Source organism: Papaver somniferum, chromosome 6, assembly GCF_003573695.1.
Source record: "Papaver somniferum cultivar HN1 chromosome 6, ASM357369v1, whole genome shotgun sequence".
In the NCBI taxonomy this organism is placed as follows: Eukaryota; Viridiplantae; Streptophyta; class Magnoliopsida; order Ranunculales; family Papaveraceae; genus Papaver; species Papaver somniferum.
In genome coordinates this window covers 95,983,948-95,998,370 of record NC_039363.1, presented here as the reverse complement: position 1 = coordinate 95,998,370, position 14,423 = coordinate 95,983,948, and the positions used below count along the sequence as shown (strand labels likewise).

The window sequence follows — 14,423 nt, the reverse complement described above, 5'->3', positions numbered from 1 at the left end:
TGGTGCTGAAGAACAACGTCGTAGAACACTTCGCAACTTAGCAAGAAACTGTTACCTAATCTTTCAAATCCAATACCTTTGTAACAGCTTTGAAACAACTATTCCTGTTAGAATTTATTTGTAAGGGCAGCTTCCGCAACAGTGGATTCTGTAACAATTATATCTATTACAGATTCATTTCTTCAATAAAAACACCTATTTGAGCCATGATTAAATATTTTGAGCGTGTTTTTGACATGAGGAGCCAAACCCCAAAACTGGGATGATGGAGGAAGCCTTATTTCACAATCACTTGGTAACTATGATTGATTCTTTATGACTTTTGCACTTGTTTTAATCGATTTATGATTTTTCTTGATTAGTTGTGATTTTGTTTGATGTCGCATGCTGGGTTTTAGGAACTTTTGATGCGTCATGCTTGTGATTTACATCTAATGCTTTATAAAATCTACTTTTGGAAAAGAAAAGAGTCAACAAAAGAGCTAGAATTGTTATGAGTCATCATATGAACCAATTGAATGTGATTAGTGGTGAAATCCTAAGTCTCGGTACCTCTCGATATTCGTGACAACCTTGTGAATATATTTTTAGTATTTTTATTCTTAGTTCTTAAATCAAACCTTTACACAATCCGAGTTGAACGAACTTTACTACCACTTTCAAAACTACATCAACTATCTCAGAAGAAGTATGCTCTTCAACTACTTCACAAAGCTGATATGCTGAACTGTGCACCTGCTACTACACCTAGGCCTGTCAATATTTGTCCGATATCCGGTATCCGTTTCCGAGTATTCGAGATCCTATAGGATTTTATCCGTTTTATCGGATATCGGATCGGATATTTTATCGGATATTTCTTCCTTAACATATCGGAAACGGATTAGACCCCATCCGAAATGTTAATATCCGATATCCGATAGTATAGGAACTTATTTGTAATTTATCCTAATTTCGAGTCTAGTATCGGATATTGTCGGATAAATATCCCATAAGTGTCAATTATGAAAATGTTTTACAGGGGTTTTTAAGCTTTTTTGTTATAACCAGATACTATCGGATATTTATCGGATATCCGACAGCTTAGCCTATCAGAATCGATATCTGATTTTGATATCCTGTAGGATATTATCGAATATCGAATATCCGGTAGTGCTTAACATGTCGGATATCGGATTTCTAAATATCCGACGGATATTCTTCCATTGACAGGCCTAACTACACCAGTTACTTCTGGTCCAAGGGTCTCTGTTCATAATGGTGTTATGTTGAGTGAAACCGATGCTACTTTTTATAGGAAAATGTTTGGTGGGTTGCAATACTTAACACTGACTAGGTCTGACTCGTGTTTTGTTGTGAATTATGTATGTCAGTTCATGCACAGACCAACCTCTGCTCACATGAAATTGGTTAATAGAATTTTGTGCTATGTAAAGGGAACTCTAGGTTCTGGTATGACTTTTTCTGCAGGTCGTTGTGACATTCTTAAGGCTTATTCAGACTCTGACTGGGAAGGCTGCCCCGACACTTGACGATCCACCTCAGGATACTGTATTTTTCTTGGAAATTCTTTGGTTTCATGGATTTCGAAGAAATAACCTACCATCTCTCGCTCCTCTGTTGAGGTAGAATATAAAGCTTTAGCTGTTACAAGTGCTGAGATGTTGTGGATTTCTTACTTACTTGCAGAGTTGGGTGTTACTTTATTATCTCCTTCTACTTTGTTCTGTGACAATACTAGTGCTGGTAGTCTAGCTACTAATCCGGTCTTCCATGTTAGAACCAAGCACATTTAAATTGACTATCACTGCATTCGCAATCTTGTGGACAACGGGTTTCTACAGGTTTCATATGTTCCTTCTGAACATCAAGTGGCTGATCTTATGACAAAAGGACTCGCAGCTACTGTGTTTCATTTCTTAGCTTCCAAACTTATGTTCTTGCAGATACATCAGTTTGAGGGAGGATGTTAGTATATCTGAGTGTGAGAGAGATGTATTTTCTGTTTTTACTTTTACTGTCTGTTTTGGGTGTATGTTGTGTTGGGTGTTTTTAGCTCTCTTTTCCTTTCAGACACTCATCTCTTTATCTTTCTCTCCCTTTGTAAGGATAATTCAGATTCCATTGCTTAAGACTGCTATGAACCTGTTTCATCAGATTGCTTGAACCTGCTTCATATTGTTATCAAATTATTTCATAAAGAATCACCTAAATTGTTGATTTTCTCTCAATAAAACCGTTAATACAGTTTGCTGCACTCTCGTAGATCTTTTTTAAATCGAAAATCATCTTGAAAATACTCTCTCGTTTCTATACTCAACGGAAAACATAAACATTGTGCAAACCTTTTTATAGGATGGCACAATACTGGTCTGGGACTCAGGGTTGCTATATCCAAGAGTTAGGTATTCTTTTGCGGTTTGCTGATTATTCCCATCTAGAGCTGTAGGATAAGGGACGTCTAGCTTCCGGACCAAACACCTTGGTCAATTAGGTTGACCTTGCCGATTGTGAATAAGGAGCAGCCAGGTTGATCAAAAATGAAGAACAAATTATAAGTGGTTAGGTTAAACCCCTATCCGATTTATTTGTCATATTATGCAACCTAAAGAAACAACCATGCAACCCCTAATGACAAAACTAGCAGGTAACTTCATAATTACAAAACCTGATTACCTCTGTAAACTTAACTAAAAACAACAATCAAGTCTACAACTTGCCAGCAACCCACCTCTAAACTAATAAAAAGGTCACTCTTCGATACTTTCATCAAAACCGAAAGCCCAGTTCTTGCTCAACCTTAAAAGAATTTATCCACCTTTGAGTGTATCATCTACCTAGCAAATTAAATAGTGCTTTTATCCGGACAGTATGAAATAATTTTATTTTATTTTTGCTGAAAATAAAAGATACTTTACCTGTATTAGTACTAGTAAGGCCACATGTGCTATGCACATGTTTGAATTTGATTCTTTTAACAACACGAAATTTGATAATAATGAAGAACAAAATTCTTAAAATAAAAATTTAGTATCCTTATTTGTACTCTTTATGTAGATAATTTAAAGTGCTTTCCAAATATATTAATTTTACAAAAATCTGATGTGTATTTTTGAAGATATCTAAGTTTTAATATTTTTGATTTACTTTTAAAACAATGACATTCTTATAAATATACAACTATTAACTAAAATCTTAGTAATTGAGGTATTATTATTATGTGAAAAGACTTCCCCAAACAATTATCTCTTTTCTTTATATTAGTTCATGAAATTATGAATCACCCTGATAAAGTCATTACACACAACTTTGATATTCTTCTATATTAAAATGGACAGGCATGTGACTTGCTATATACCCAAGATAAAACTCTCAATACTGTATTCACGTATACGAGGGAAAAAGAAAATATTTAGATACAGAAAGAAAAAGAAAGAATATACTTGTCGAGGCCTTACACTACCGCGTCCTAAATCAACTCACAGGCCACTTGATCATATGTACGAAAAATAAAGTGACTTCTAATTCCACGCAACTAAATCCATGCATCCATCAATGCATGCATGAACATTATCTTAGTTTCCTCAGTATAAATACCGGTACCAATGAACTTCATTTCTCATCAACTATACTTTTCCTGCTTTTACATACATACAAATAATTCTTTTTGCTGATAGAAAATGATCATGAATGCTAATAAGTCAGAGTTCGCTGTCGCCTTGAATCTCATTCTCCTAATAGCAGCCTTGTTAGTGGGTGTCTCTCAAGCCCAAAACTTGCCAACAGACTATCTCAATGCTCACAATACAGCTAGGGCAAATGTTAGTGTGGTTGCAATGACATGGGACACTACCGTTGCAAAGTATGCTCAAGATTATGCTGATCTAAGAGCTCCAGATTGCAAACTCCAGCATTCTGGGGGAAAATATGGTGAAAACATCGCATGGAGTAGTAGTTCATCCTTTTCTGGAGTAGCTGCTGTTAACCTTTGGGTTGGGGAGAAACAATACTACAGTTACCCAGCAAATACATGCCAATCGGGAAAAGTGTGCGGGCACTACACACAAGTTGTCTGGAAGAACTCGATTCGTTTAGGGTGTGGTAGAGTCAATTGCGCGAACAACGCTGGTACATTCATTGTTTGCAGCTACGATCCTCCTGGTAATTACATTGGCCAACTTCCTTACTAATTTGGCAAAACCCCAAAGAATTGAATCATCGTCTAAGAGGGCAGGTGATTTTCGCATATATATATATATATATATATATATATATTATATTCCAGTAAGAAGGATCACATTAAACTTACTATTTACACTTGAGCATGTTAAAAATACAACTTCTAAGTAATATAGCTGCTCAATGCTGGTTGTTGTTATAGTTAATCGGGCAATGTCTAAACTCTAAAGCCCAAACAAAGTTCTAGATCAAGGGCTTCATTGTGTGGCTTTTATTTATTTATTTGAAGAAGTAAATTTTGAATTGTCAAGCTTTTGTTGCTTTTATTTGTTCCTCCTAAATTTGGTACTAAAGTCGCTCGTCACAGTAGCTAGACACGTGATCTCATCATCACGTTCTGAAAATTTGTTGTGATGATTTAAACCTGGCCGATCATAGACTCAATAGTAGTATATAAGTTTGAAGTCATAGATCCAATAATCCACTTTAATCATCCGTTAATTACTCCATAATCACTGGCATAATGATAATACCCATGACTTATTTGTACTAATACTAGTCAATATCAACGAGAAAGCACAAATTTTTGGGTTCTTGCATTCGAAAAGGCAAACTCTATTGAACGCGCATCAAATATAAATCATGCCGCAATCATCTTGAGCTTTGACAATGCCAAGAATAATAAAAGACGTGCCAAAAATTACTCTATGGATTTATCGATCACTATCTATGCAAAACATATTACCCCCAAATCCGCAGAATTACCCGTGGGATGGTAATAGTATTATTTGACTTCTAATCTTCTTCTCATTACTGTTTTCTTACTATGCCAAGTATCTGTAATTCAAGTGTAAAAGTCCACCATGCAGTAAGTTGAGAAATAACAATCATATGCATGCACCTTGATTAAGATTATATGTTATTCTTTGCGCGACATTTTATAGAGCCTGCTGTTTTCTATAAATAAAAAATGCCGACTCGAAGAGATCACGAACTTCGGTGCCTAGTACGTACTAAATGAGATCGACCAAATGTAGTTGTCATCTATGAACCGCAGGGCATGGGCTTGTACGTACTGTGCGGGCTTGTTGGCCTTGCAACCACGTGTTTGTTACACAATCGCATCAGCCTTAATAATTGCATTTCCCTCTTTTGAGGGGCCAAACAACTTCCATGTATCTTTGGAGGACGTCATGGTCCTAAAAAATTTGGGATATTGCAACTTCTTTAGTTGGTCTTACATATTGTGGGGCGGCAAACCATTGATGGCAGTCCAAGTGGATAGCGTGATCTTTGTTATTTATGTTGTGTTTATGAGTTTTTCTTGGACTATCTATGCTTGAATGTACAGTCATTCCACCCAATTGAAATGCTAATGATCAATGGAACGATAAAATCAAACTCGAATATCTTTATCTTATCAATAAGACAACTTGACTAATCGATCTCAATTAGTTACCCCAAATCCAAGCAGTAAATCATGTTATAACTTGAAATATTATATTAATCAGTTTTCGTGTATAAATACAACCACCCAAGACCTCCCAATATTCATCATCTAAACCCAGACAAAAACTAAATATCTCTCAGAGTTTACTTCGATGGGCAGGTTTTCTCATATGAAGCTTGGATCATCATCAGTTTCTGTGATGAGTCTCCTAGTCATTACCATTTTCTTGTTGATCCATACCTCCCAAGCCTCACCCAGACCCTACCACTACTTAAAGGGACACAATGACGCTCGGGCTAACGTCGGTGTTGCTCCTCTTGTATGGAACGAAACGGTTGCTGCTTAGGCTAGAGATTACGCTAATGAGAGAGCAGCTGACTGCAATCTCATCCACTCTGGGGGACCATACGGTGAGAATATTGCAATGGGTTCTAGTGGTTGGCCATTCCCTGTAAAATATGCGGTAGTAATGTGGGTATCAGAAGAAAATGGTTATGACTATGCATCAAACTCATGCCGGTCGGATAAATCGTGTTTGCATTACACACAAGTCGTCTGGCGTAACACTCTTTATCTAGGTTGTGCTAAAGTGATTTGCGATAATGGTGGTACCATTATCACTTGTAGCTAAGATCCTCCAGGAAACTATAATGGAGAACGCCCTTATTAGATTCTCTGAGTTTTGTACGTCGCATGGTCGTTGGGTATTACTATTAGGATGTTGGAATATCTTTGCAGTCTGGTTAATTATGCTCACATTTTAGGAAGAGACAAGAACTTTACTTTGGAGCTTTCATTGAAATATACAGTTAAACAACTTAAACTTCTAAATGAGTATTATCCGAGTGTTCTATGAAATTTCTATATGTATTCGTAATTTCCAACTGCTTTTAATTTTGATTCTTAATTTGTTTTAGTTTAGTGCTAAGTTGGTTGATATTTCAAAGACATTGAGGATTGGCCTTTGCTGATTTCTATAGTTAAATGCCCTTTCCTGTCAAAAGAAAACATGCATGAAAGTACTCCAAAAATAGTCTGGCGTCTTATCATCTAGAAGATTTTTTCCTATGAGGGGGCGTGGGCTTGTATAGTGCGGGCTTGTTAGCCTTGCAACCACATGTTTGTTACAACTGCACCATTCTTAATGAAATGCCTGGATGATTGTATCCCTTTTCTTAGGGGCGCTAAACAACTTCCTTGCATCATTGGAGGACGTCATGGTCCTAAAAACTTCATCGTATAACAACTTCTTTATTCCATTTCAGTTGGGCTTACGTATTATTGGGCGGCAAATAATTGATGGCAGTCCAAGTGGTTAGTGGCGAGTGAGATCTTTGTTATTGATGTTGTGATTTTACAGTACGTTTTTTCGGAATATTATTGCATTAATGTTGAGTCATTAAACCCACTTGAGACCATAAAAATCGGGTCCAGATCCTCTGTGACCAGTTACCGCCTGTCCTCTGTCCCATCATGTAAAAATGCACCACGTGGAATCAAGCTCCAATTTATTTTCGTTTTAGACCTAAACGGAGAAAATAAAAGAAATCAATTATTTCCAAATCCAAGTTTGATACTATTTTATAAAAACTCCTTCTGCATAAAGTGTTCTAATCACAAATATGGATTTGGAACTTCAATGATTTTTTTGGTTCATCTTCCCTTAACTTCTCTTGTTTTCCATTTTGTTTATTGCTTTCTACCTGTAGTATCTTTTCCTTCGGGATGATAAAAGAAAATGCATGTAAAACAGGGTTTCCATGAAACACTGTAAAGATCAAACACTTCAATCCATGTACAAGCTTAAAGATCAATGAACATTTGATTGGCTTCTGTGACAAATACAATGCATCAAGGTGAAAGAAGAAAAATAAAAGTTTAGCCTACACAGTAAAAACCAGTCCAAAGAAAACTAATTTACCACGAATCAATTGGCATTACGATGACTTAACAGTTAAACTGTGAGTGAAGACGAAGAAGTGTGATTATCAAACATAGATGATGATGAAAGTATGAAACAGTGTACATGGAAGGAGTCTTTGTAAATTATCAAACATCACTGATTTAAAAATAAAACTAATTTCCTATTTTTTCTCCATTTAAATTTGTAAATTAACTAAATTAGGAAAAGAGTTATTTATCAAAATTAATTTGGGGATTGATTCCACGTGGTGCGTTGTGACAGGGGACAGGGTAAAACTGGTCACACAGGATCTGGATACTTAAATAGTATCATTTTCGTTTTTTTAATGATAAGACAAGTTGAATAATCTCAATTAGTTACCAAAATCTAAGCAATAAATCATGCTATAAATGGAATATTTTATTAATTAGCTTTCATGTATAAATACAACCACCCATGAACCCCAACTGTATTATTCATCATTTAAACCAGTATATAACCTTCCTCACCCAGACAAAAACTAAATATTTTCCGGCGTTTACTTCGATGGGCAGGTTTCGTCACATCACATGAAGCTTGGATCATCATCAATTTCTGTACTTATGAGTCTCCTAATCATAACCATGTTGTCCTTGTTAATCCATACCTCTCAAGCCTCACCCACACCCAGAGACTTCTTAATGACTTTACGCAATCACAATCTTGCTCGGGCTCATGTTGGTGTGGCTCCCATTGTATGGAACGAAAAGCTTGCAGCTTATGCAAGAGATTACGCTGACAAGAGAGCAGCAGATTGCAATCTCGTACACTCTAAGGGACCGTACGGTGAGAATCTTGCGATGGGTCCTCTTGGTGGGCCATTCGTCGTAGAAGATGCCGTAACAATGTGGGTCGGAGAAGAAAATGATTATAACTATGCATCAAACTCATGCCGGCCGAGGAAAGGGTGTGGTCACTACACACAAGTCATCTGGCGTAAGTCTGTTCATGTAGGTTGTGCTAGAGTGATTTGCGACAATGGTGGTACTTTCATCATTTGTAGCTATGATCCTCCGGGAAACATAATAGGAGAACGTCCGTATTAGAAACTAGACAATTTTTTTTTTTTTTTTGATTATTGAGATCTTATAGTCATTTGGGAATTGAGATCTTGGAATCTATTTCGGGTCTAATAAATACTTGTGCTCAAGTGTTAGACGGGGAATTTATTTTGGAGCTTTCATTTGTAATTGTAAAACTTTTCATTGAGTATTTGAAATGTTTTAGGAAAAATTGGAAATCTGTCGCGGATTCACTATTTGTTTGGGAACCTGTGTTTGAAAGTTGGGTTAAAATTAGAAAATGAAAACAAAACAGAAGATTGGTGTACTCCAACATTTCAAGGCTCTTTCGATTATTTTAGACAATAACTCGACCATTCCCATTTAACTTGGCGAATATAACAGGTTTTTTGAGTTATACCTTCAGGATTCAATGAAGCCCTAACGCCGTAATCGAATTCATGGATTGTACTTCCTTGACCCAACCAAAAATACATTGTTTAAGGTTCTGATGATATTAGAGAAGAAAAAAACAATGATGATTTTGATTATGTTTTCAAGAGAAGCAATCACCGATATTTATAGGGATTTCATGTCTCTTGAAAGTGTTTGTTCATCACCAAATGACATCTTCCAAAGGCATCCATAGTAACCGTTGGCGGAAACGCATCGACCACAGCCGAAAGGGGCTATACCTCCCGGACCCCCGAATAGCGACAAACAAAAATGCATCCTTTTGAAAATATCCAACAACCTAGTCCTACAACTCCGAAAATTAGTGAATATGTCCCAAATAATCCGTTATATAGTCAAGATACTACATCATCTACATGTGTGGGTTTACCCTGCCATAAAAATCCAACTATACATTTATCTTTTGCAGTAATATTCAATTCTCTGGTACGTATCCAAATACACGTCATCCGAGATCCGAGGCCGAGAAATATAATTTGGTAATGCAAAGCAAAAATATCTCAATTGAGAAGAGATTGTGTCAGTGTTTGAAAGCGTTTGATGATTTGAAGCAAGAAAAGGAAGGGATACAGAAGGAGAATATCGAGGAGAATAGAGTTTACCGACTGGCGAGCATAGTTTCAATAGTTAATTCGTTGGTGAAGAATTAAAAGAGGTTGAGAAGGAAAGTTCAAGAAGAAAGAAGAAAAGGAGCGAAACATTCGAGGGTTTATCGAAAACGGGTGATTCGTGGAAAATGATCGAGGAATTCGAACGAAAGAAGGAAAAAATTACTGGGAAGAGGAACAAAATTATCGGGAAGAACAAGACTGATTAGTTACTGAAAGTAAAGAATGATGTGATTTTTCGAAATAAAGTTAATGAAGTTTTGATTAATGGAATCAACAAGTCTTGAATGTGAAATTAGATTCGAGAAAAACAAAAAAAAGTCAACAACGAGTTCGCTTTCTGTTAGAAACATGCCAACATGCCATTTTAGAGACACGCTGCACCCACTAGTTTGAAGTAAGGGTGTATTTATAATTTTGTCAGGGTAATGATATCTCGTTTTGACCGGTCAATGGAGGATATTGGCTACTTCACGGATTTTTCGGAAGGCTGAGATTGATTCACTAATTTTTAAAGTTATGGGCCAGACCCCGAAATGAATTAGTGAATTGGTACATATTCCCAATTTCCCGATTCTTGTAAGATTATTTTTTTTTTTAAGATCCAATGTTTTAGAGGGTGTTGTTTCGTCTCAGTCTCGTATGATGTTAAAATTTCCAAAACCAAATACTAAATACTTCCAAATCTTCCTGACTCCAATCGATCATATCAAATTTCAGACACATAAGATTTTACCCCAAAACTTAAAATGTTGCTAAAACAGAGAACAATTCTTGTTATGGGTAAAAATGCCAAATTTCAAATTGAAATGACGAGCTACCCAGGTACACCATATTTTTTTCGGCTCAGCTTATAAGTCTTATACCAAGTGTGATTGTCTGTGGACAAAGTCGAGAAAATACAACAACAAGATATACATTTGATAATAGTTACGGTATATGAAACCGGTATACTATAGGGTCACAATCAAGTGTCTTCAATTAATGTACTAGTGTATTTAATTTTAATTATAATAAAACAATTATAATTGCGGAAGGTAAAAGTAAATCACACAACAAGGTTTTGTTAACGAGGAAATCACAAATGCAGAAAAACCCCGATATCTAGTCCAATTTAGAATACTCTCATAATTAAGCCGCTATACAAAGAATAAAGCCAACTTCGTATAGTTGAAAACATGTAATCTATCCCTAGTTACTTAGTTCCCTCAATATCCATGCGCCTACAACCTTCTGGTCAACGCACATGAATCCCAAGATAGAAATCACTATCTTGAGCACTCAACTCCTTTTGATCGTCTTCCAAACACTAAAGGAACAAAGATGTTTGGTAACTACTCCAATAATATTTTAACCAGAGATATGTTAAGTTTGTAACAAGGGATCTTCCGTTTAAACTATTAAACTCCTTTGTCGCGTAAGATCAATCTAAATCCGAAGTAAACAGATCTAGATTCACAACTATCAGATTCGGGTACTGAAGAATACCAACAAATGATAGTTGCTGATCTAAACAACTATATGGTCAAATCTATCAAAGATAAATCGAATCTTAGTCAATCTCAGCCGATCAAGATGTGTGCACAAATATCACGAGATGGAGAAACCAATCAGAAAATTTTTCTTGTCTTCAAATCTTCAATTGTACCTGCACACCACAAACTTGATTCCACTTATGATCAATCACACACAGAACATAGTCTGTTAACAATAGATGATCACAAGTTGTCTTCATATTTAAAAACAGTTCTGAAGATCCCTTAAATGCTTTGATATAGTTTGAGTGACCTTATGTCAGAAGAGAAGGCTCTCAAGAACAATCAAACTAGGTGCAATCAAAGTTTCAACGACCGTTAGTCAACCAAATCACTAATCAGGAACTAAAATAACAATGCAATTATCTGGTTTCCCACCAACGGTACTCGTAGAGATTCTTGATCCCATATAAGTCTTTAAAAGAGCGGACATAAAATATTTCTCCTAATTAGGGTACTTTGCTCTCCGGATTGTCGGCCCCACCGGAAACAACATGAATGAAGTTTACCCAACTCTTAGGATAGTTCGCAAGAAATGCAAACTTAACTATTTGCAGACCAAGTTTGTTTGGAAAAAAGGAAATTCCAAAACTGAAAGATTCTCAACATATGCAATAACTACATAATTTTGGTTTTTTATATTTCCAACTAATATACAACCTGTAATTCCGACATCTCTCTTTAGAAAATATCTAATATTAGTTTATCACTTAATTAATATAGTTGTTCAAGAGATATGTTTTGATTGCTGGAAAATTAAAAACATATAATTTGAAAATCTTAATTAAAAGATTCTCAATATTTTGGTTTGGGATCACCTTGAGTATCAAGGAATATATTGGAAAAATTAAAGATAAGAATTATATACATGTTCAAATTATGTCGACATGTAAAACTTTCCTATTTGCCAAACACTTACTCCAAACTTACACAAAAACTTAAGTAATATGTGAATGTTAAAAATCGATTTTGCTCTTGGGACCTGTTCTACCATGACTCGTAACATAGGTTAACATCGGTTCTACCAAGTCTCCAAATATAGGCAGGGATCAGTTCTACCATGACTAGGATCGGTTTTACCATGTCTCCTAATATAGGTAAGGATCGGTTCTACCAAGACTCCCAAAAAAAGCTAGGATAGGTTCTACCATGTATCCCAAAGTAGGTAGGGATCAGTTCTACCATAACTGTCAATATAAGTTAAGATCGGTTCTACCAGAATTCCCACCTTAGATTCGAATTGATCATCCAATAGATCTTCATTGAAAACCGGACCAAAACACACACACCTATTGATTTCTTTTCGATTACGAAATAAGTTTTATATATGTAATTCCTTTAAACATAAGTAATGAAACATAGTTTCCTAGGATGAAATCACACCTGTATCCAATACAAAATTAAGTAGTTACATAGATTATGTCGATGTCGCATTTACGAAGTTCAAAATATAAATGTTATACTTCGTAACTAAATATTCTTCCATGACACTTTGATCAGAATAAAATGACTAATTCTAATACTAGAGTATTACTCGTATTTATGTTTTCAATCTTAAACGACTTGAAAGTAACAATAGAAACGGAAACAAGTCAAGTAAGTATCACTAACCTCAAGTGGAAGGATGATGTCTTCATTGTAGTCGATACTTCTTCACGTTCGCCAGGTCTTCGAGGTAATACTTGTATGTCTCAACATTCTTAGACTTTCTAGTCTAACTTAACGGAAGTTAACTCTAATAGATTTAATCAAGCGACTCTAAATGAATTTTGATACTAAAATATGACAACCAAACTTGACATACCAACGTTGGTGGGTTCAACCGAGCGGTGCTCTAACACAAATAACTAAATATAAATCTCTCTTTAAAGTTGAATTCAGCAGTACAATATATCCCTTAATGCTAAGGTGGTGTGGATATCTGTGAATGTCTTGGTGAGCGAGGAACAAATAACTATAATTATGTTAGAAAAAACTATCATATCATGAAAATTATCTGGGTGTAGTCTCAAGGTTTCTAGCTTTTCCTCCCTTAAACTTTAAGTAAACATTTAACCATTATCTGAAGTTTTTTATTCTGGAGAGAGAATAAATAAAAAAATGAACGTCCCACGCTATAAGTGTTTTTGTGGTATGGGTATGAAAATATTCATATCTACTGGATTTTCCACACATATATAATGAAACTGTAGCAAGAAATAAAATGTCACCGTAGTAAAATATTCATATGTAAAAAATATGAAAGGCTGATATAAAAAATATGGTTTCACCTATTTACCACCCACATTATTCCTATTTACCACCCACCTTAATTGTCACACCCATTTATCCTATTTACCACCCATGTATTTTAGAATACACCGTAAATACCATTTCTTCTTGACTTTTTGTTCACACCCAACACTAAAACCACCCATATACTAAACCCTAAAATATTAACCCAAAAAGAAAACAAATCCATTATTCCTCTTCTCCCCTCCGTCACTTTCTCCCACAGGCCACCATCTCCTACCACCGATCCTCCACAACTTTCTTAAACAAAAAAAAAACTTCAAGAGAAAAAAACAAAAAATGTTCGCTTGATTCAGTTATTTGTGACATTACGTTTGCAACATCATAGAAAACGTCATAAATATTAGTTTTGTGTGACGGTTCTAGTGTCACAAATGTATCGCGTTAGTTAAATCCATAGAAGTGTCAGAATAGGTTATTTCTCACACCTGCCATTGTGCCGCAAATATTTATTTTCAAAATAAAAAACAAAATAAAAATAATATGAATTTTCACAACGTTTTTAAGTGTGGGAAAATCCTTATTTATTAATTGTTAATTAAGAATAATTATTATTTTCTAAAACTGACGCTTCAGAAATGTTGCGAATAATAATATATGTTATTAACACTCAAATCTGTCACAAATATCCAATTATTAACGACAATGTGTAGCTGTTGAAAAAAATATACTTTTACTTGCACTCTCATATGTTGCAAATAAGTATATGTATTACCAACGTTTTGCTATGTTGATAAAACATTTTATTTTCCACTCAATAATGATGTTACGATAATAACATTTTTGCGATGCATGCATCTATTACAAATACCTTTCTACATGTAAATACAATGATTATTCTTAGGGCTGTCAATGAGTACTCATTACCCGGAACCGGATCCGGTAGACTTGGGTCCGGTTTCGGGTCCTAAAGTTGGACCCATTAGCAACTTAGGACCCGAC

The 14,423-nt window shown here is 35.4% G+C and overlaps 1 protein-coding gene and 1 pseudogene across 1 annotated transcript; both read left to right on the top strand.

Annotated features, from left to right (window-relative positions):
• The first annotated feature begins 5,780 nt into the window (after positions 1-5,780).
• On the top strand, positions 5,781-6,406 carry LOC113291149 (annotated as a pseudogene).
• A 1,633-nt stretch (positions 6,407-8,039) lies between these two features.
• LOC113285923 (pathogenesis-related protein PRB1-3-like) lies at positions 8,040-8,618 on the top strand. The gene has a single exon (XM_026534660.1). The coding sequence runs from the start codon at positions 8,102-8,104 to the stop codon at positions 8,615-8,617; it is 516 nt and encodes a 171-aa protein (XP_026390445.1). The 5' UTR covers positions 8,040-8,101; the 3' UTR covers position 8,618.
• The last annotated feature ends 5,805 nt before the right edge of the window (positions 8,619-14,423 follow it).